The sequence below is a fragment of the Penicillium maclennaniae genome, assembly GCF_028827695.1.
Source record: "Penicillium maclennaniae strain IBT 15551 chromosome Unknown utg000001l:1.0-3280838.0:1.0-3283122.0, whole genome shotgun sequence".
Classification (NCBI taxonomy): domain Eukaryota; kingdom Fungi; phylum Ascomycota; class Eurotiomycetes; order Eurotiales; family Aspergillaceae; genus Penicillium; species Penicillium maclennaniae.
In genome coordinates, this window is record NW_026623213.1 from 1,962,125 (window position 1) to 1,980,268 (window position 18,144).

Genomic DNA, 18,144 nt, shown 5'->3' on the forward strand with positions numbered 1-18,144 from the left:
GCGAAGCAAACCCGGAAGCTTGGGCAAGTGCGTCATGTTCTCATTTTGGAGAGAACGAGTGTATGGACCGATATCGTGGATCCTGGATGATTCGCAGATTATCAACTTCAAGTTCCAGATTTGTAATCCAAAAGCATGTATGTTATTAGCCCACATTGGAGCCGTTGAAAGCAATTAACTCGACTGTCGCGTAGTGCTGTACACAGCATGACTCGTCCTAGCATGGTGTCACCGTCACCTGACAAGATGTCTCTGCACGTTGAGTAGATCTCCGACTATTGCCCTCGTAGCTACGTGAATCTCAGCCCTCAGGTCCGACAAATGCCCCGCCCTTTGCATTAGAAAGCCCCGCAAGCGCTGGAACCTGTTGCGCTCCACTCTTCAATCGATCAACCGTGAACCATGGTTAGCCGCCGTACCGACAGCATTGGGTTCGGAACTTCCGAAGGATCTGGGCGATAAGCACATGGTGGCTTGCTTACAGCAAAAAGCAGGAAAGAAAGAAGGTGTGATGCGAGTGCCCACAGTCAGTTCATATGTAGGACCGAGCGTGAGCCGTTCGAGGATGCACTGGAAAAGGATGCGACAGTCTAGAAGACACCGAAGATTACCCCAATAGCATGGGGATCTGGGAAAGCGGCGTGGCTCAGCATGGGCCTTACCTGAACAGGATAGCCTGGACGCCTTGCGGCTAAATGGCTGCGCAATTCTCTATTCGTCGTCCAGCATGTAGGGAAGTGGGCCACAACCCTGTCGGCGCTTAACCATCGGTCGTGAATTCTCCAGAGTAAAAGCCATGGCGGCGCGCGGATAGCCTCTTTTCAGCCTCACCCCATTCGATGATTTCAGCTGTTCTCCTGTCCAGTCAAGAGCCGCCGTTGATCGAGCACCTGCAGGTGGGAGAGGAGGTGTGATGCGATCCATCGTAAACAAGATCCGATGAATGGATTGTGATTCCCCCTCGTTTTTCCATTTCCTCCTAGAGGGACGTGCAACACCGTCCAAAGGTTGGGGGCTGATGGAATGACTAATTCTAAATTGAAATGAAACGTTAGTGAAGAAATGATGCTCATACTCTTAGCTTGGAGATCCTGATGCATAGCTTCACACAAATGTTATCGCAAGGCTGAGTGAAAGACTGCCCTGAAGGTCCAGCAGGAGACAGGATGGGGGCTAAATGTAAGCTCAATGGGAACCCCCCTTGTCAATTTTTATCGACTAAGCAAGGCCCGGTGCACAGTCTAGCGCGCATGAATCATTGATCATCGCGTGGATCCCACTTGGCGCCTTTCAGATGATGGTGTTCTGGCCCTACTTCGTCTTCGCCCCAGACTTCTAGAACCGTTAGCACAGCTCTCCAAGGCATTCCTTGCACCCGGTGAAATTGTGGATCTGCAAAATCTATCGGGATGCATAGTCTGTGCCCTCTTCCGGGGGCGTGGAAGAAATTGGGGGCGGATATGAAGGAAAGTAAACTATGGAATGCGCAGGCGCTTAAATACAGGTCCTCGGCGAGCCTACACTCCCCTCCCGAGCGGCCCAGTGCAGCACGGCGGTACTGTCTGCGAGTTTTTGGGCCCTCTGAGCCTATGGTTCCCAGCTTTACTTCAAGCCGGAACTGCTTGTTCGTCCTGCCTCGCGAGGCATTCCGGTGCGGGCTGTGATATCTCTCAATCTCAGTCTAGGAGCGGCGTGCAATCTATATCTTATTGCTTGCTCCCCCACCTGGCTCTATTGCATCTTTTGTCTTCAAGAATCAGCTTGCGAATTGCTTCGAGCTTCTTTATATTCATCAACTCACGCATAATCCCTTGACGCCTTGTTTCATATTCCGGTACACTAGGCGCCCTGTCAAACCACTGCTTCCCTTCAACCGCCGCCCATTACACCCATCACTGCACGGAGCTGTCGGTCGTGTTTCATATTTACCCCTTCGGCGCCTCTTCCAATCAAGTGTGCTATAGGCCGCGATTTGGCACAGAGTTCCATGGTACTACCCATACACCGCGTCAATATCATGTCTCTCCATCCAGACATCACCTCCGAGGAGGATTACTATGAGACACTCGGTCAATGGACGGGGGTTCAAACAGTGAGTCACCAATTGAAATCCAAGAATCGCAGCCTCTGGCCAGAGAAAAGAATAAAAAATAAGAAAAAATGTATACTAATTACACATTAGCCTAGCTTCCCAACAAATTACATGGGGTCCAACCCATCATATTGTACAGGGCCCATGGTACCACCGACCATGTTAACCCCAATTAGTCTCCCGGATAGTTCATTCCGCCCAAGTCCAGCATTGAGCCACCACTCGCAGGAATATGCCCAAGACTACCGCTACGCCATGGAGCCGGCTCAAGGCCTGGGAATCTCCGCCCCGTTCCCCAGCGAGTATCCGCGCACAAGCGCCCCCGATGCAGGTTACATGTATGCACAAGAAGAGATGTCCTATGGCACAGGCCACACGCCCGGTATGTCCCCTGGGGGCCCACCTCACAAGCGCACGAAGCGCGCATCCTCCAAATCATCCCGCGACACACCAATCACCATCCTGCCACACCCCGAAGGAATCCAGCGGATGGAGCGTGCCCCACCTCAGACGTCGGCTGTGCTTCCTAGAGTTCGTGGATCGGGCCGAAGTAGACGGGATCCGCAGGCGGAGCAGGAAGATGATTTTGTGGAGAACTTGCGCCAGCAGAACGTTGCTTGGAAGGTTGTACGGGATGAGTTCCAGAAGACGTTCAATAAGCAGACTTCGGAGGCACGACTGCAGATGCGCCAACTCCGGAGACGAAAGGAGCGGCTGACGCGCTGGGAAGAACATGATGTGAGTACGTGAACCGGGACATAGCTCCTAAGCTGTGTGTGGACTGGCGGGCTGGGATTACATTTTGCTAATGATGATATCGCTACAGGTGCAGCTTCTTATCAGCGCTCATGAGATTTGGGAGAATGAGAAATTCTATTTCATTTCAGACAAGGTAAGTGTTTTGCAGTCCGGGTCAAGTTGGGCCTTGATTAAAAAGTTAACACACTGCCAGATGAGACAACTCGGCTCGACAAGAGATTACACTGCAGAACAATGCAAAGCACAACTGGAGCTGCTCGAAGCTAAACGACTAAATCGTCGAGAATTGGGAAGCACTTCCCCATCAGCCATGTCCGACCCGCCACACACACCTTCATTACCATCGATATCTCGCAAGCGGGCTCGGCCCCAGTCTTGGGACGAGCACAATGCATAATTGTGCCCCCCCGGACTGCTTTCTTTCTTTCTTCCTTTTTACTTTCAAGTCTCCTGCATGGAGGCTTCTTTTCAAATAAACATTCCTTGTTCATTCTGCATGAATGTCATAGCAGCTTAGGCGTACAGTCATTGGGGTATCATACCTGCATCGTTCTTGCATTACTAGCTTTTACTCTGGACATTCACATTACACTTACATTTGAACAAGTTTCATTCAATAATATTGGTATCTTAAATACCACTTATCATAAGCGTCTATGTAACTTATTCCACATACCGTTCAAAATCCGACTGTTGTGACAAGTAACGGATTCTATTCATGCATCGTTTATTCATTATTGACACAGTGGAAGTACTAGCTGAAGAGGCTAGCACTTGTTGGTGGGCAGACTCAAAAGTCGCCTAGTCTTCTTCGGAATCCAAATCTTCCTCAGCAACAGGGAAGGTTAGCAGCGCTGCAATACCTCCAAGGCCCTCTAGACGTTTCCCACTCTCATGATCAGAACTCAAGATGCGCACTTCTCCGCCCTCCACATCTCGCACTCGGTCCACGAGTGATACCCATCGTTTCCGCTCAGCAACGTCTTGCGACCGGAAAAGACGATTCGACAGGATGAGCACACCTCCACCTCGCCCGACAGCGCCCTGGTCAACAGCTGACTCGACCTCACGCGGACCGTAGGTAGCTTTGTTCGTCTCCTTGCGTAACTGCTCTAAGAAATCGTCCATCAATTTCGTTTCACGGGCATACTTGGTATCGGCAAGGAGGGCCTTAACGGCCGGAGACTGGAGAACCTCGAGAGAGAGTTCAGATATCCAGAAGCAGAATGCACAACCACGATGCTGGGTAGCAATCGCTTCAATCCAGGCATTGTCGTTGATGCTTCTGACTGAATGTACTTGTGAAATCCAGTAGCGACGAACCCAGGAGAAGCAAGAAGCACCGGCCGTACAGATTCATTGTTCGATCCAGAAGTGATGCTGGTGTTAAACTCCATCTGTCGAAGAAGAGTCTCCAGTGTCACACGGAAAAACTTGTTCATTCCCTTCATGTTGTATTAGCAAGTGATAAGCGGAGCCATTGACAATATCAACCCACTTTATCATGATCCCCTCCGCCCTGCCTTTTTCGCGGTACAGACATTTCGATCTTCTGCTTCATGATCGTCTGGAATTGTCCGATGAAGCAAATGTGAGCCAAACCCTCCTGCATGACGACGGCAACAGCCTCAGCTCGACGCTTTCCACCCTCATCTACGGCATCCTTGAGCTGCTCCACGGCAATACTGTCCCAACCGACACCCTCGCCGTCCGCACCAATTTCCTTTTCTAATGTGAAGTTGCGGTTCAACTCCAAGTCGAGGGTATGGAACTGGCCAATTTTGGTATGTGCTGTCTCGTTGATGATCTGGCCAGACACATGGAGCTGGGAGCTATGGGGGTCGAAGTCGAGGCTCTTCACGCGGATCTCGAGGGTGAGGTGGACTCGATTGGAAGAGGTTGAGCCGGTATCTTGGGTTGTGGTAACACGGCGAATGGCACTCGCGCGAAGTAGATCACCGGGCCGGATTAGGTTGTATGCGTGCCACTAGATATTTTTCTTTGTGTGAGATTGGCCGGCCTTTTAGAGATGAAGTGATACGGAATCTCACCATGTCCTCGGGCTCCTCGGGACATAGTGTGACCATGCCCGAGCCGCCATGCTCAATTTTGTTCTTGATTAGTCGCATTGTAGTGGCTTCACTCGGGGTACCTGAAGTCGCAGCTGCGGAGAAAGACAAGGTCTTCGAGGACTATGATAGGCGTTGTGTTGGTGGCTTTTCTCCCACAGGCACACCTCTTGCAGTTATTAAAACGGGTTTCAAAAGCCCTTTTAGCGAGCCAAGGAGTCTCTAAGGGTATCAATCAAGAGCAAAGGCGCGATATGAACGAATTGAGGCTTGCCCTGGCAGCGTCTATGATTGCCCCGCACAATTTCTGCCGCCAACGGCCGCTCCTCGCTGCCAACAGTGACATCAGTAGCTCTATTGTGCTATACCCTTCGCAGAGCTATGGCATTTCCCACAATTTTTGAAATGTCTACATTCCATGAAATGAACTTGAAGATGTGACAAGATACTTGCAGTTCGACTTCAAAAGCAACTTACCCCAACGTTACTTCGCTACGTCTGAACATAGTGAATTACGCCATACAGCGAATTACACATCCCCTGGGTCGAACTTCCCTATAAATTGCCGCAGTGCGCGCCTCGCAATAGCGCTAGGCTCTACGAAACCGATGAAGGAAACATTCTGCACAAGACCACTCAATGATCGTCCAATGCTGAAGCAATATCTTCCTGTCCATGTTCCGCACCACCATTTTGCCGAGGCAGACTAGCAATGGAGACTAGTGGCCTTGTACACTGAACGCATGCTTAAGAGCGCTACCTGAGGTGACCACTGCCCTATTAGAGATGTCCGAGAGCGAGGACTATACAGATTAGCCGGGTTCAGCAGGCGAAACGCCGCGACAGCTTTAGTATAGATCACTGGACATATAGCAAAAAGCAAAGACGAACTAATCGCACGGAGACAGGCATCGCGTATCCTTTTCTCTTTGACTGCATATTGAATCCTGTATGCTAGGAACAATGAGATCGCACTGTCCAAGCCGAGCTCTGTAAAGCGCACGGGAAGAGCCTCATCCCAATCACGTCATCCCTCTCACAAGACTATGGCGTCTATATATGTACAGGACTTCAGGTGTAATACTTGGTGTACGCCTAGCGGTAGTTCTGAAACCTCAATGAAGAGTCTACCATGAGGCGAACATGATGCGCGCCATGATATGGAATAGCGGGTTTTGAACACGGGCCCAGAAACAAAGCGTGATTCTTTGGGAGGTAATCTGTTCGTCTCAATCTGTAAGGACGAAAGTATTCCAGAAGCATTGAAGCAGAAACGGCAATGGATCCCGACTGTCGCTCCATTTGATTATGATGAGGAATGAAGTCATGGCAGGTCCAACCTGATGAGCCCCGCCGCTTATCGATAAGCCATCGAGTGCCCCCAGTACACAACCAACTGAACACTCTCCAGGGACGCGGGACTTGCGGAACCGAGGTGGTCTGTGGCGTTGTCAATCACCGCTATTAAATATAGATGTTCCCTGGTCCTTTGGAATAATTTGATTTTCACTTCTCTTCCCCGCAATTCTTCCCCAGAACTGTGTTACTGCTGCAATCATGGCTCAATCGCTTCAATCGAAATACAAGCTCGTATCGGGCTATGAGATCCCCATTGTTGGATTCGGCGTATGTTTATTCACTTGATATACCGGTTATAGGAGCTTCGCCCTAACGATGCATCGCATAGATTTACCAAACGTTTGTTATGTCTGCGATTGTGCAAGGAGATATTGCTAATTGCATCACATAGACCCCCGGATGTCACAGAGAAGGTCACCCTTAAGGCCCTTGAGCTGGGTTACCGTCATGTAAGTTGTACCATACCTACGTAGAATGACATCTCCAACTGATCATGCTGTCCCAGGTCGATAGCGCCAAGGTTTACCGAAACGAACGTGAGAGTGCTGCAGCCATTCGCAAGTCTGGCCTTGACCGGTCGCAGATCTTCTACACCAGCAAAGTTCCCCCCGTCAAGCATGGGATATGAACTGGCCAAGAAGGCTATCGAGGAGAGCATTGCGGCGGCCGATCTCGGCTACATTGACCTGTAAGAGCGGCTCCGCTTCAGATACTGGGCGACCCGTTGATGATTCCTTAGCATGTTGATCCACGCTCCCTATGGCGGCAAGGAGGCCCGCCTTGGCACCTGGAAGGCGCTCGTCGAAGCCCAGAAGGCCGGGAAGATTCGCTCGCTGGGTGTGTCCAACTTTGGCATCAAGCAACTCGAGGAGCTGGAGGACTACATCAAGAACGGAGGTGGCGGTCAGATCACTGTCGGCCAGTACGAGATCCACCCCTGGTGCCCGCGCGAAGAAATTGCCGAGTGGTTGCGCAAGCGCAATATCATTGTTGAGGCCTACTCGCCCCTTGTACAGGCGACCCGCATGAAGGAGCCTGTTCTGCAGACTCTCGCCCAGAAGCACAGCAAGACCCCAGCTCAGATCCTAGTCCGCTGGAGCTTGCAGAAGGTATCATTATTTTTTTTTTGTTTCCGATTGAACTCGAAAGATGCTGATTTGTATGTCTTAGGGATACGTGCCCTTGCCCAAGTCGGTGACTGAGTCCCGCATCTTGGAGAACTCGCAGGTGTTTGATTTCAAGTTGTCGGATGAGGACATGGCGAGCCTAACGCTCGACGAGTATGCGCCCGTGTGCTGGGATCCGGTTCGAGACTGCAAGATCTAAATTATTAGTTTCTAGTGATTGTAATTAATTGTGTTAAACTCAGGTAGTTTTGAATATGTTGTACCGAAATGACGAAAGGCACAATCGTTACCGCCCAATGGGGCAGTCTGTTAATCTTCGGCACAACGTATCGCCGTCAACAAAGCCGCCGTCTGCCAACGACCCAAGCATCAAAGTCCATGAACTCCAGTCCCCCATGACCGGGGTATCGGCAGGCAGAGGCCGCGACGGTTGCCCTCACCATGCCCGACGACTTCCCACGGCGCATCATCCTTGAGAAATCCAGCACAGTCCGACGCCGGTACCAGCGCAGCAACAAGCGCTTCCAGTTCACCCCCACGCAACTTGCCAAGATTGAGCGCGAAGAGAAAGCCATCGCCCGTGCTAAGGACCTGCGAGAGAAGGAGAAACAAAGACTTGCTAAGAAGAAGCAAAAGGCTGAGAAAGAGGCCAAGGCCCGCGAGGAGCGCAAACGCCTCGGTCTGCCCGATCCCAACGCTCGGAAGGTCCCATCGAGTCAGCCGCTGCTCTTGAACTTCTTTGGTGGGAAATCGCCCGCTCGAGAAGCACCAAAGGAGGAGTCGCCGAAAGAGGAACCGCCAAAGGAGGCAGCGCCACTGGAAGACTCGCCAAAGGAAGAATCACCAAAGCAGGAATCATTACCAACCGATCTCACTGCTACGACTACGAAGACAGGCGAACATGATGGCGGAGATATGGAGACGAACAGCGCGGGCGGCGACACCGAGATAGACTCGGATTTTGACGACTTGGACGAGGAAATGGAGAAGGAATTCGCCAATCTTGACGATTTGCGCCCGTTGGAAGAATCGGGAACCCACAATGCCAATGATAACTGCAAAGAGAGCCTGCTCTCGGCTCAGGATGACGACGACGAGTTCTCCGACTGTTCCGCATTCGACGATGAAGAAATCATGAAAGAGGCAGAGGCAGTAGCAAATATGCGCTCAGCACAGAAGCCACCAACTATCAATGAATCCCCTTCAAACAACCCGGCACTTCTACAGCCCCCGAAGTTACCCCACAAAGGCAGGGCCTCCCCGATCGCCTCACTCGGAGATTCCTTTCGTGATGACACCGCAGATTACCTGGAAAATGTCTTTGCCCGCGGCTGCGGTGAATCCTTCAGCGAGCTGATTGGACTCTAAAAGATTCTTGAAGCATCTGATAGAAAGTCAAATGATCCCATTATATGAACAATCTTGGCACAAAGGGGAAGGGTTCGGCTGCGAGCCGACGGTCGGATCAGTACCATTCGGATGCCACTCCTTGTGCCCCGCATCGGCTTGGAGATCGGGGGACAATCAGGCGTTTGGACTTCCTTTTTTTTTTTTTGGTATATCCCTTTATCCGACGGATGTTAAAATGCGCGGAATATAGTCCGGAGTACTGTAGAGGGGCAATGATTCTCTCATAGAACATGACGCCACTCCCCACTTGATGTAGATCGCTGTCTCTAATCCTTGAACCTCTCTCTATCTCGACCACTTAATCTTTTACCCATTCGTTGAAAAATGCCGTTTCTTCAAGCTAGAAGCCACCGTCTGTACTATGCCGATTCGCACCCCGAAGGCTCACCTCCAGACCTAACCTTCATCTTCATCCACGGCCTTGGATCCTCGCAGAACTACTACTTCCCCGTTCTCCCCCATCTCACCAACCATCATCGGTGCATCACGATCGATACCTATGGCGCCGGTCGCTCCCCTTATACCGATGAGACGGTGTCAATCCCCAGCATCGCAGATGATGTCATCGGCGCTCTGGACACTCTGAAAGTCCCCAAGGCCATCGTCGTCGGCCACTCAATGGGCGGACTGGCCGCCTTAGACCTAGGCGCGCGATACCCGGATCGTGTCTCCGGCGTCGTGGCAATTGGACCAGTTCACCCGTCCGAGACGCTCGTCAACGTTATGAGCAAGAGAGCAGACACCGTGTTGGAATGTAAGCTTTTTCTCTAGACCCGGTTGAATTTCAACTTCGTTAACGTGGAAGCATTAGCCGGGATGGAACCAATGGCCAATACGATTCCTTTCGCCGCCGTCGGATCCCGCAGTACCGAGCTTCAGAAGGCCTTCATTCGGGAACTCGTGCTTGGTCAAGATCCTAAGGGCTACGCGGCGCTGTGTCGGGCGATTGCGTCTGCGCAGCCGGCGGATTACGCGGCTGTCCAGGCGCCGTTTTTGCTGATTGCTGGAGGGGAGGACAAGTCTGCTCCTCTGGAGGGCTGTCGGCATATCTTTGATCAAGTGTCGAGTCAGAAGAAGACTCTTGAGGTATTGAAGAACGTGGGGCATTGGCATTGTATCGAGGCTGCTGATGAGGTTGGGGAATTGCTTGCGAAATTTGCGGGGACGCTCTAGGGGCCTGCTTCAGGTAGATGTACGCCTAAGTTGGATCGGATAAAATCCATTCCGAATGATTGATTTCCTTTTGTTTGAGAACAGTCAGTTGCAAGGTCTGATGTCGGCGGCCTTGACCTAGGTGGTTAATGGCTGACTAGGGCGATTGTGGGGTTGGCCCCAGTGGATTATGTTGTATGCCAGTAATACTTTGTGCCTTGGTGACTTACCCCGGAAGAACAACAAATCCATGTAAGGGCATGTGAAAATAAATAATGGTATGCATTGGTTTTCCAATCCAAGTGTAAAGTATGTACGAAGAACGCTATTCATAAACGACATGATACATGAAAAGAAGATATACTGCCCCATCACTCAGGCGGATGCCTCCTTAATCGCCTCGGCCTTGGGGGTATCACCCACCAACTTCACATCATACTTAAGCTCAAGTCCAGCTTGAGGGTCACCCTTTCGTTCAACAAAGTCCACAATTAGGGAGTCCTTGACAGCAAACACAGAGTCATTGGTCAGATACTTGTCCTTGCTGTCGAAGATTTGGGTAGTCAAAGGGCGGTAGCCGTCCCGAGTAACCTGGAAGTAGAGTCAGTTTTGCTACATTTTGAACACCTCCTCTCTCATACATAGAGAATAACTTACAATAATGTGGATATGAGCAGGGCGGAAGGGGTGACGGTCCATAAGCTGGAGCATCTTGCCGGCAGGACCATCATCGGGAACAGGATACGGCGTAGGCCGCAAGCAGTAAAAGTAGTACCGACCATCGGCATCTGTCTTGAATTTGCCGCGTAGGTTGAACTCAACCTGCTCGGGATCCTGTTGCTCGTACAGGCCGTTTGTCGACGCCTGCCACACCTCCACCGACGCGCCCACCAGCGGCGCCTTGGTCACAAAGTCCATGACACGGCCGTGCATGAAGACCATCTCGCCATCCTTGGGCTTGGTCACGACGATATCAGCGCCGTTGTCGCGGTAGGGCGTATCAGCGCGGAAGAAGGGACCCAAGATAGCGGTTGCGGTGGGCGCGTCCTTGGCTTCTTCGGCAAGCTTGAAGGTGATTTCGTCCACGAGGCTGAGGTATATTAGAATCTAGAATCTTTGTATGTAGGATAAGAGAAGAGAGCGTACGATTCGAGTCCAATCACATCGCACACCAGTTGCCCCTCATTGCGCCTATCGTCGCTCATCCGGCCGGCCCAATTGAGCAGCTGGACACCTTGCATCCACTCGTCGACGGTGAGCTCGTTCTCGCGCGCAAAGTCGTGCACATGGCGGATCAAGCCTGTCATGAGCTGGCGCAGACGCGGCGAGGTCTTAGGACCCATAGCGTTGATGACATTGTCCGTGAAGGTGGGGTCGAATCTGTGAGTCGCCATGGTATAGTAGAGTTGCTTTTGCGCAAAGTGACGTTATAGATTCTGGGGAGACTCTGGGGATGAAGGAGAGTCAAGAGCTTATATAGCGCGCAACTGATCCGACCGGACTTTGCGAGCGGTAAGTACGGATTTGTATGGAGTAATTCTCCCCAATCTTATGACTGTGACCAACGAGGCGATACTGATTCGAGGATGACCCCGCAAAACGGCGGAGCTATGGCATGATTGGGCCCGGATGTCGGATGACGGTTTTCACTTGGTGTGTTCGGATCGGACTTAGCTACTTGATGCTGTAGAGTACACTTCCGAATCCCCGCAGTGTCGGATGTGACTAAGTGGGGAACACTTTGCTTCTAAGGCCATGTCGCATGTCCGATCTCATGATTGTTGGTAGTTCAATTATGGCTTTAGTATTGTTTGTCTTCTGTAATCTGTTCTCTCTATCGTCGGTTACCCTTAAGGTGGCCCTTTGGTGTTCCCTTACTTTTCAAATCTGCAGGTAACTCTTGCAACACTTCGCCACGCTCCCAGATCTTGCCCAGGCCAACCTTCTTCTCCACAACCACATCGAAGAAATCCACCGAGACAATCTTGTGCTGATTGCCATCGGGTTCACCTTCTTCTGGACTTACAGGAAGACCTTCACTGAGAATTACACCGTTCTCACTGCGCCAGAATGGACAACCCGCCGCCAAAGCTTTCTTCAGGTCGATGTAGATGAGAACCTGCGCATCCCTGCGCATTCCCGAGATCACCTGATCCTTGGACTCAATCCTCTGCACATCTTCCTTTTGAGCCACCAACACCGACTCCAAGGACGGACCTGTCGCGAAGTGGACGTGGTTGCGGCCCATGCACTGCAGTCCACCGGATTGTAAAATAGCCGGCCATGCGCCATGGAATGTACCGTGAACAACAGTCTCGGGTAGCTTAGACTCGTCGGATAGCGAGAGAGGTTCAAGGAATGATGCTGCCTCCACAGTCTTGATGCTGTGACCCTGTGTAGCGCGGATCAGGAAATTGGACGGATCGGTGTCTGTAACGGAGAGTGCTTGTGCTGTCGCACTCTGCTGGTCCTCGGCTGAGACGAGAGTCTCCAGTACTGAGCTGGATGGCTGGCCCTCTCCCGTGGTAGGCGCATTGGCGTCTTCCACTCCTTCGGATTCGGGTGTAGTGACGGGAACAGTGGTAGCCTTGGATGTAGATCCGGTCGCTTGTGCGGAGGGAACATGGAGAAGGGCGAATCGCTTTTTATCGGAGGATTCGACGGCGTGGCGGACTTCGTCAAAGGTGACTTTGATGGACTTGAGCTTTCGCCATTGTAGCTGCGAATGAATGGTTAGAAGTGACCAATACCACAGAACACTTAGTGCGAGCTTACCACGTCTGCGACGCTTGCATAGCCCTGTGCGTTCATCTTCAGGCCCTCCTTCTCGGCCGCGTGCCGCAGCAACAGACTCATGGCCTTGGAAATTTGTACATCGCGAGACATGGGCTGACCATGACCATGACCGCGACCGCGACCACGACCACGACCACTCTTCTCTTTCCCATCCTTGAGATTATCAGCCATCTTGTGTATTTGCGCGGACCCGGTCTGAAGGTGTTTCCGGCGTGTAGGAGGGGCAGTCGTGGAGCTCGGAGCTTTTTTTTAAAGAAAGCTGGTGGGGCTATGCGTCAGACTTGTTCGATAGAGTCCCCGACAATTGTGACTCACCACTTGTTCAGAGTCAAATCGCTTCGATTGAGGTGATACAAAGCTACAGAGGCTCCAGAGGCTCCAGAGGCTCCAGAGGCTACTTTTTCCGTGAAGATAATCGATAAGCAGGTGGGTGGGGTGTGACTTCATCGTCCGATTGGGCAGGGGACTCCACTCTGTACAAACTATGGAAATCGGGCGAAGCGGGATGAAATTGGGTATAAAAGTACGAACGCAGACTCCGCCATGCACGCTTGAAAAAAGATCATCGATCGCAGATGCAGCTACACTCCGCAACGGGACATACCTTGTGTCGGGTGAACCAGTCCCGAGCATGATGCGCGTGGAAGCCATGGTTACAATGAATACAAAATACCACGAATCGTCGCATCACCTCCGCCTCGGTAGGCTTGCGAGTATTGGGCTCGACATCTGCAGCCACTCCGGAACGTGACACCGGGTCTGGTGTCCCAAGCCACATGGTGCACACGCCGCATCGAGGCATATGGCGACCGCACCGAGAGCAGACAGTGCCAGACATGGTCGCGGACCCAAGCTGATTGCCAATGCTCGGATGAACAGTCTCAGGTGTGGCCGTGGGAGAGACTTGGGATGAGGCGTCGTGCTGAGTGAGTGGTTGCGTGCAGTAATTGCAGGTCAGACTGACTTGCTGTGGGGGCGCAGGGGTGAGTTTGCGTCCGTCCACAGTCACTGCAAAGCGACGGGAGCCGACGTCGAAGCGGGCCCGTTCAAGTTGAAGCTTCCACGAGTTCATCTGTCGCCTATAAGTCTGGCGCCAGGCTTCAAACTGGGCGAGAGACGCCGGACTGCTGACGATTCGCGGGACGGTGTAGCTCATGGCTAGCACCGGGGTCTGTACATCGTTGAACTTGTCAATGTATGACTGAAACAGACCCATGGCCATATGGCCCAGACCGGTCAGAACAACACCCTCGATATCGCCCTCGCAAATAGCTTCTGTTGTGGCATTCTGGAGATACTCGGTCAGCTCGTGGTCAGGAAGCCACCGCAATGCAACCTCGACTCGGTACTTCAATGGCAGTGTGGTCTCCCTGATGACCGAGTTCCAGTCACCCTTGCTCACGAGAGCAAGAATAGCCCTCGAGTATGGGTCTGTGAGTTCTTGAGATATCTCCGTGCATGTCTCTTCCCAGTCAGAGCTGTTATCCCCCTTTACAGAACCGGCAATGGCCATCGCGAGGAGCTTGTGGGCTTGCGTGGGCTTGTTGCTTCGAAGACCGAGATAGGCCAGCTTCGGTTCATCTTGGAAGACAGCCAAAGCGGCGGCTTTGGTGTGTTGATTCTCAGAGGAGAGATTCTTAACCAGCTCTTCTAATTCTTTGTATGACTGTGCTGCACCGCAGACACGGAGACAGAGTCGGCGATGCTCGGGGTAGGCAGTCTCGCAGCCCTTCACTTCTGGTAGATTCAGTTGCTCTGCAAGGTGACATATAGCTTCGGCTGCACTTTGAGGGCTATCCGCCTTTGTGCTAATGCGTCGTTTCTCGGTGCCATGTCCTATTTTACTCGTCAGTTCGTATTTTGCCACATGATAGCTTACATACGAACCCAAATCGTTGGTCCACATGTTGCTCACTCCCATGTAGTTCATGTCTAGACCATTAACTACCATGGTCATACCCACAGAGTCCGCCCGGGCACCTAGAAAAACGTCAGAATTCGGCTACACCAGGAGACTCAGACAACTTACGCTCAACCCAGCCCCAGAAATCCTGTAAAGCGGCATCGTCTGACACAATCCTGCCGTTCTTAGCCTCATCAAATAGATATCCTTCTTTGCACCGGAATTGGCCGAGTGTTGACAAAGTCAAGGCTTCTTTGGCGCTTAACAGAGTACCCAGAGTTCCAAGGGATAGTGCCCGCTCTCGGCCTTCTCGACTCGGAACTGGATCAGATATCACTAATCTTGATATAGGCGACTTCCTATCGGACTTTGCCACGGCCTCTTTCGAGCTTGATAAAACGCGCGTTCTGATGGTTTTAATGAGCTCAGATACAGGCGAAATTTGCTCGGACAGAGGATGAATGGTCCTGATATCCGAATCCCTCAATGCAACGCCACAAGCCAAGACTCCCTGGGAGGAGATCTACCGGTGCACACGGTGGCCGTGCAGTGACAATTTGTGGTTGCCCATTGCCATCCAGGGCAACGGCACTGGCTTGAGCAGAGATAGCAAGGTTCAAGAAATCAAAAGCAACGATTCTTTCGCGCTCGTCACACCCTCGCGTTGGATGGTCGAATGGAGCACGTACATCTCGCACATACTTGGTGTACACGGGCTCTGCGTAGTTTTTGAAAGAACCGGAGCCGAGGGTGTCATCGATTGAAGCACGATACTCTTCTGGCACATGCTCCTTGGCAATATCATATGTTTTGAAGTGGCCCGTATTAGCAAGTGCCCCTAGGTAGCCGCGATTGGTCTTGGAGAACCGGAGACTCCAGATCGAGGATTTCGGACCGAAGACGTTTTTGAATTGAAGAGCCGCCGCCGTTTGACCGGACTCCGGATTACTTGCAGATGATCCGACCGATGGAGATGTCAGTCGAGACGCCACTCGCCGATCCCAGACGCAGATGGTGCTGTCATTGGAAGTTGCACCTGATGCGATGTAGTTCTCGTCGAGCCAGTCGATCGCCAAATTGTGGACACAACGGGTTGGAAACTGGAGAGACGGGTTGCCAGGACCCTCTTCAATCGAGGAAACGTCGATTAGCATGATAATAGGCATTAGTATGACCACAGGAGAACACACCTCTGAGATCATAGATCCGGACAAATTGGCCCTTCACTCCGGTGACCAATGTGTCCGGTTGATCACGGAAGAATTTGATACTTGTAATAGGCTCAGAGCTAGCCAGCTTCCTCAAAGGTTCGGGAAAGCCTTTACTTCCTCCTGCAGGGCCCAGTCGCTGGTTCACATCCCAGATGTTCAAACAGAAGTCGTTGCGCACGCGATCAAGACCTGAAGCCACCAGTCCATGTGTACTGAATGCAACTGCGTTACAATAACGCTGATTGCGAACGGGAAAAGAGAGCGACTCTTTTACGTTGGCGTCCAATCGCAGAAGGGTGGCTTCGCCGGACGATTGGCCTACCGTGATCAGGTTCTCGTTGGAGGTGGACCAGTCGAATGCGCGAAAGAGGGGAACGTCCGTTAGAGTGGAAATCACTTGATGCCGAAGCTTCAGCCCATCATAGCCAGTGACCCTGCATAGACGAAACGATTTGCCAGTGACGTCGACCGAGAGGAATCGCTGCTCGGTGGGGGTTGAGCTCGGCGACCAACGAATAGCAGATTCCATGATGTAGCAGGGCGCGTTTGAGCTGTCAGTGAGAGGCCGCAGCCTCGAGTTAGTATGTCGCCAATTAGCAGAGAAGGACCAAAAGGGACCGAAAGAGAGAATAGACCGAGCTCCAAGATACGATAATCCGATTACTGAAGAAGGAACGCGACTATCGTTATGCGATCGGCTAGGCGCTCATTGGCTGCGCCGATCTGGGGACGGGCCGATGATGCGCCGACATTTCTTTTTTTTGTGCTTTAACGACTCGAATATTTTGGGATTCCTCAACTCCAACAATAATCATGTCTGACTTGAAGCCTGAGCGCGTTTCGAAACGCAAGACCCGCGATGGTCCCGAGGAGGCACCTCGCAAAAAGCAGCACCGAGCTTCTGATGAAGTCCAATTCGAGGATTATGGGAACGGCGGCGGCGACGTCCCAGCCAAGTCCACCCGCAAACACAAGGACAAGTTTGCTCCGCGGCCCGAGAGGCAATACCCCTCAGTCAATGAGTTGAAGAAACGTATCCGTGATGTCAAGCGTCTGCTCCAAAAACCCAATCTGCCTGCAGATGCTCGAATCCTGCAGGAGCGTGCGCTCGCGGGGTACGAACAGGATCTCGCGGACGAAAATGCTCGCAGAGAACGATCCCAGATTATCAGCAAGTATCACTTTGTCCGATTTTTGGGTAAGCCGCCGGAATTGTTGCTCTGTTAACCCCTGTTGCTAACCTCGCTCTGCGACCAGATCGGAAGGCGGCAAACAAGCAATTGAAAAGCCTCGAGCGCCGCCTCAAAGAAGAGACTCTCGATTCTAAGCAGAAGAAAAAACTCGAGAGCAAGCTCCACGCCGCCCGTGTCAACGTCAACTACACCATCTACTACCCTCTCACCGAAAAATACATTGCGCTCTACCCAAAGTCGAAGAGCTCAGGAAAGGATGGCGCAGAGTCAGAATCAGACGTAGACTCAGAACAGAAGACACATGGCGACGACGCGAAGCCACCAATGTGGGCCATCGTCGAAAAGTGCATGGAGAAGGATACCCTCGGCGAACTCCGCGAGGGCAAATTGAACATTGGACCCGACGGCAAACAGACCGCGCCTCCAAGTGCAAAGGCGGTCGCAGTCTCGGACACCAAGAAGAGCAAAAAGGAGACCAAGGAATCGAAGGAATCGAAAACACCTAAGGAGTCGAAGAAACCCAAAGACACCACGGACTTGAAGAAGACACAGCCTGCACCTACAGAGGACAAGAGCAGGTACGACAACATGAACCGGAGAGATCGTCGTCGGGAGCAGGCCAAAGAACAGGCTAGGGAAGAGGCCAAGAAGGCCGCTGCTCGTGCCCAGGCCGGTGAAGAAGACAGTGACGGTGGTTTCTTCGAGTAACGAAAATTCACAAGCCAACATAGTGTCTGTATTATGTGTATAGCCTGATATCCCAAATAGCATTGCATAACATCCAATTAACATCCAGTTGAACGGATTTGGTCTCATGAATCCCATAGCGATCCTGGAGACGCAGAGTCAAATTGTATTGATCAATGAGACTGCAAGTCAGTCTCGTATGCCTTTTCTTCTCTAGATCTAATCATTCGGTCTGTCCTCGTAGATGATGACTTCCATCGACCTCTTCACGGAGCTATCCTACGTCCTCCATCCGAACTAACTCAACATTACTTGCCTGGCTTGTTGACGCGACATATGCTCAGACAATACGTAACGTACTGCGTTGTGCGTTCAATGCCAAGCAA

At 51.8% G+C, this 18,144-nt stretch overlaps 10 protein-coding genes across 10 annotated transcripts; 5 read left to right on the forward strand and 5 right to left on the reverse strand.

Annotated features, from left to right (window-relative positions):
• Positions 1 to 711: 711 nt before the first annotated feature.
• On the reverse strand, positions 712 to 924 carry N7477_000760 (uncharacterized protein; the record flags this gene model as incomplete). The annotated part of the gene is made up of 1 exon (XM_056962423.1): positions 712 to 924. One exon carries the CDS (start codon positions 922 to 924, stop codon positions 712 to 714), a length of 213 nt encoding a protein of 70 aa, XP_056827426.1.
• Positions 925 to 2,017: 1,093 nt separating this feature from the next.
• N7477_000761 (uncharacterized protein) lies at positions 2,018 to 3,248 on the forward strand (the record flags this gene model as incomplete). The annotated part of the gene is made up of 3 exons (XM_056962424.1): positions 2,018 to 2,092; positions 2,183 to 2,830; positions 2,919 to 3,248. The coding sequence occupies 3 exons, from the start codon at positions 2,018 to 2,020 to the stop codon at positions 3,246 to 3,248; spliced, it is 1,053 nt and encodes a 350-aa protein (XP_056827427.1).
• Positions 3,249 to 3,652: 404 nt separating this feature from the next.
• N7477_000762 (putative translation factor pelota) lies at positions 3,653 to 4,980 on the reverse strand (the record flags this gene model as incomplete). The annotated part of the gene is made up of 4 exons (XM_056962425.1): positions 3,653 to 4,133; positions 4,175 to 4,296; positions 4,350 to 4,838; positions 4,903 to 4,980. 4 exons carry the CDS (start codon positions 4,978 to 4,980, stop codon positions 3,653 to 3,655), a joined length of 1,170 nt encoding a protein of 389 aa, XP_056827428.1.
• A 2,039-nt stretch (positions 4,981 to 7,019) lies between these two features.
• Positions 7,020 to 7,605, forward strand: N7477_000763 (aldo/keto reductase family protein; the record flags this gene model as incomplete). The annotated part of the gene is made up of 2 exons (XM_056962426.1): positions 7,020 to 7,388; positions 7,450 to 7,605. The coding sequence occupies 2 exons, from the start codon at positions 7,020 to 7,022 to the stop codon at positions 7,603 to 7,605; spliced, it is 525 nt and encodes a 174-aa protein (XP_056827429.1).
• A 242-nt stretch (positions 7,606 to 7,847) lies between these two features.
• Positions 7,848 to 8,774, forward strand: N7477_000764 (uncharacterized protein; the record flags this gene model as incomplete). Its single annotated transcript, XM_056962427.1, has 1 exon — positions 7,848 to 8,774. One exon carries the CDS (start codon positions 7,848 to 7,850, stop codon positions 8,772 to 8,774), a length of 927 nt encoding a protein of 308 aa, XP_056827430.1.
• A 366-nt stretch (positions 8,775 to 9,140) lies between these two features.
• On the forward strand, positions 9,141 to 9,989 carry N7477_000765 (alpha/beta fold hydrolase; the record flags this gene model as incomplete). Its single annotated transcript, XM_056962428.1, has 2 exons — positions 9,141 to 9,570; positions 9,622 to 9,989. 2 exons carry the CDS (start codon positions 9,141 to 9,143, stop codon positions 9,987 to 9,989), a joined length of 798 nt encoding a protein of 265 aa, XP_056827431.1.
• Positions 9,990 to 10,343: 354 nt separating this feature from the next.
• N7477_000766 (intradiol ring-cleavage dioxygenase) lies at positions 10,344 to 11,362 on the reverse strand (the record flags this gene model as incomplete). Its single annotated transcript, XM_056962429.1, has 3 exons — positions 10,344 to 10,559; positions 10,626 to 11,058; positions 11,115 to 11,362. 3 exons carry the CDS (start codon positions 11,360 to 11,362, stop codon positions 10,344 to 10,346), a joined length of 897 nt encoding a protein of 298 aa, XP_056827432.1.
• Positions 11,363 to 11,802: 440 nt separating this feature from the next.
• On the reverse strand, positions 11,803 to 12,935 carry N7477_000767 (tRNA 2'-phosphotransferase; the record flags this gene model as incomplete). The annotated part of the gene is made up of 2 exons (XM_056962430.1): positions 11,803 to 12,687; positions 12,744 to 12,935. 2 exons carry the CDS (start codon positions 12,933 to 12,935, stop codon positions 11,803 to 11,805), a joined length of 1,077 nt encoding a protein of 358 aa, XP_056827433.1.
• A 391-nt stretch (positions 12,936 to 13,326) lies between these two features.
• On the reverse strand, positions 13,327 to 16,407 carry N7477_000768 (uncharacterized protein; the record flags this gene model as incomplete). Its single annotated transcript, XM_056962431.1, is given in 4 exon segments — positions 13,327 to 14,744; positions 14,794 to 15,178; positions 15,195 to 15,793; positions 15,858 to 16,407. 4 exon segments carry the CDS (start codon positions 16,405 to 16,407, stop codon positions 13,327 to 13,329), a joined length of 2,952 nt encoding a protein of 983 aa, XP_056827434.1.
• A 284-nt stretch (positions 16,408 to 16,691) lies between these two features.
• Positions 16,692 to 17,779, forward strand: N7477_000769 (Efg1 domain-containing protein; the record flags this gene model as incomplete). Its single annotated transcript, XM_056962432.1, has 2 exons — positions 16,692 to 17,076; positions 17,136 to 17,779. 2 exons carry the CDS (start codon positions 16,692 to 16,694, stop codon positions 17,777 to 17,779), a joined length of 1,029 nt encoding a protein of 342 aa, XP_056827435.1.
• Positions 17,780 to 18,144: the final 365 nt, after the last annotated feature.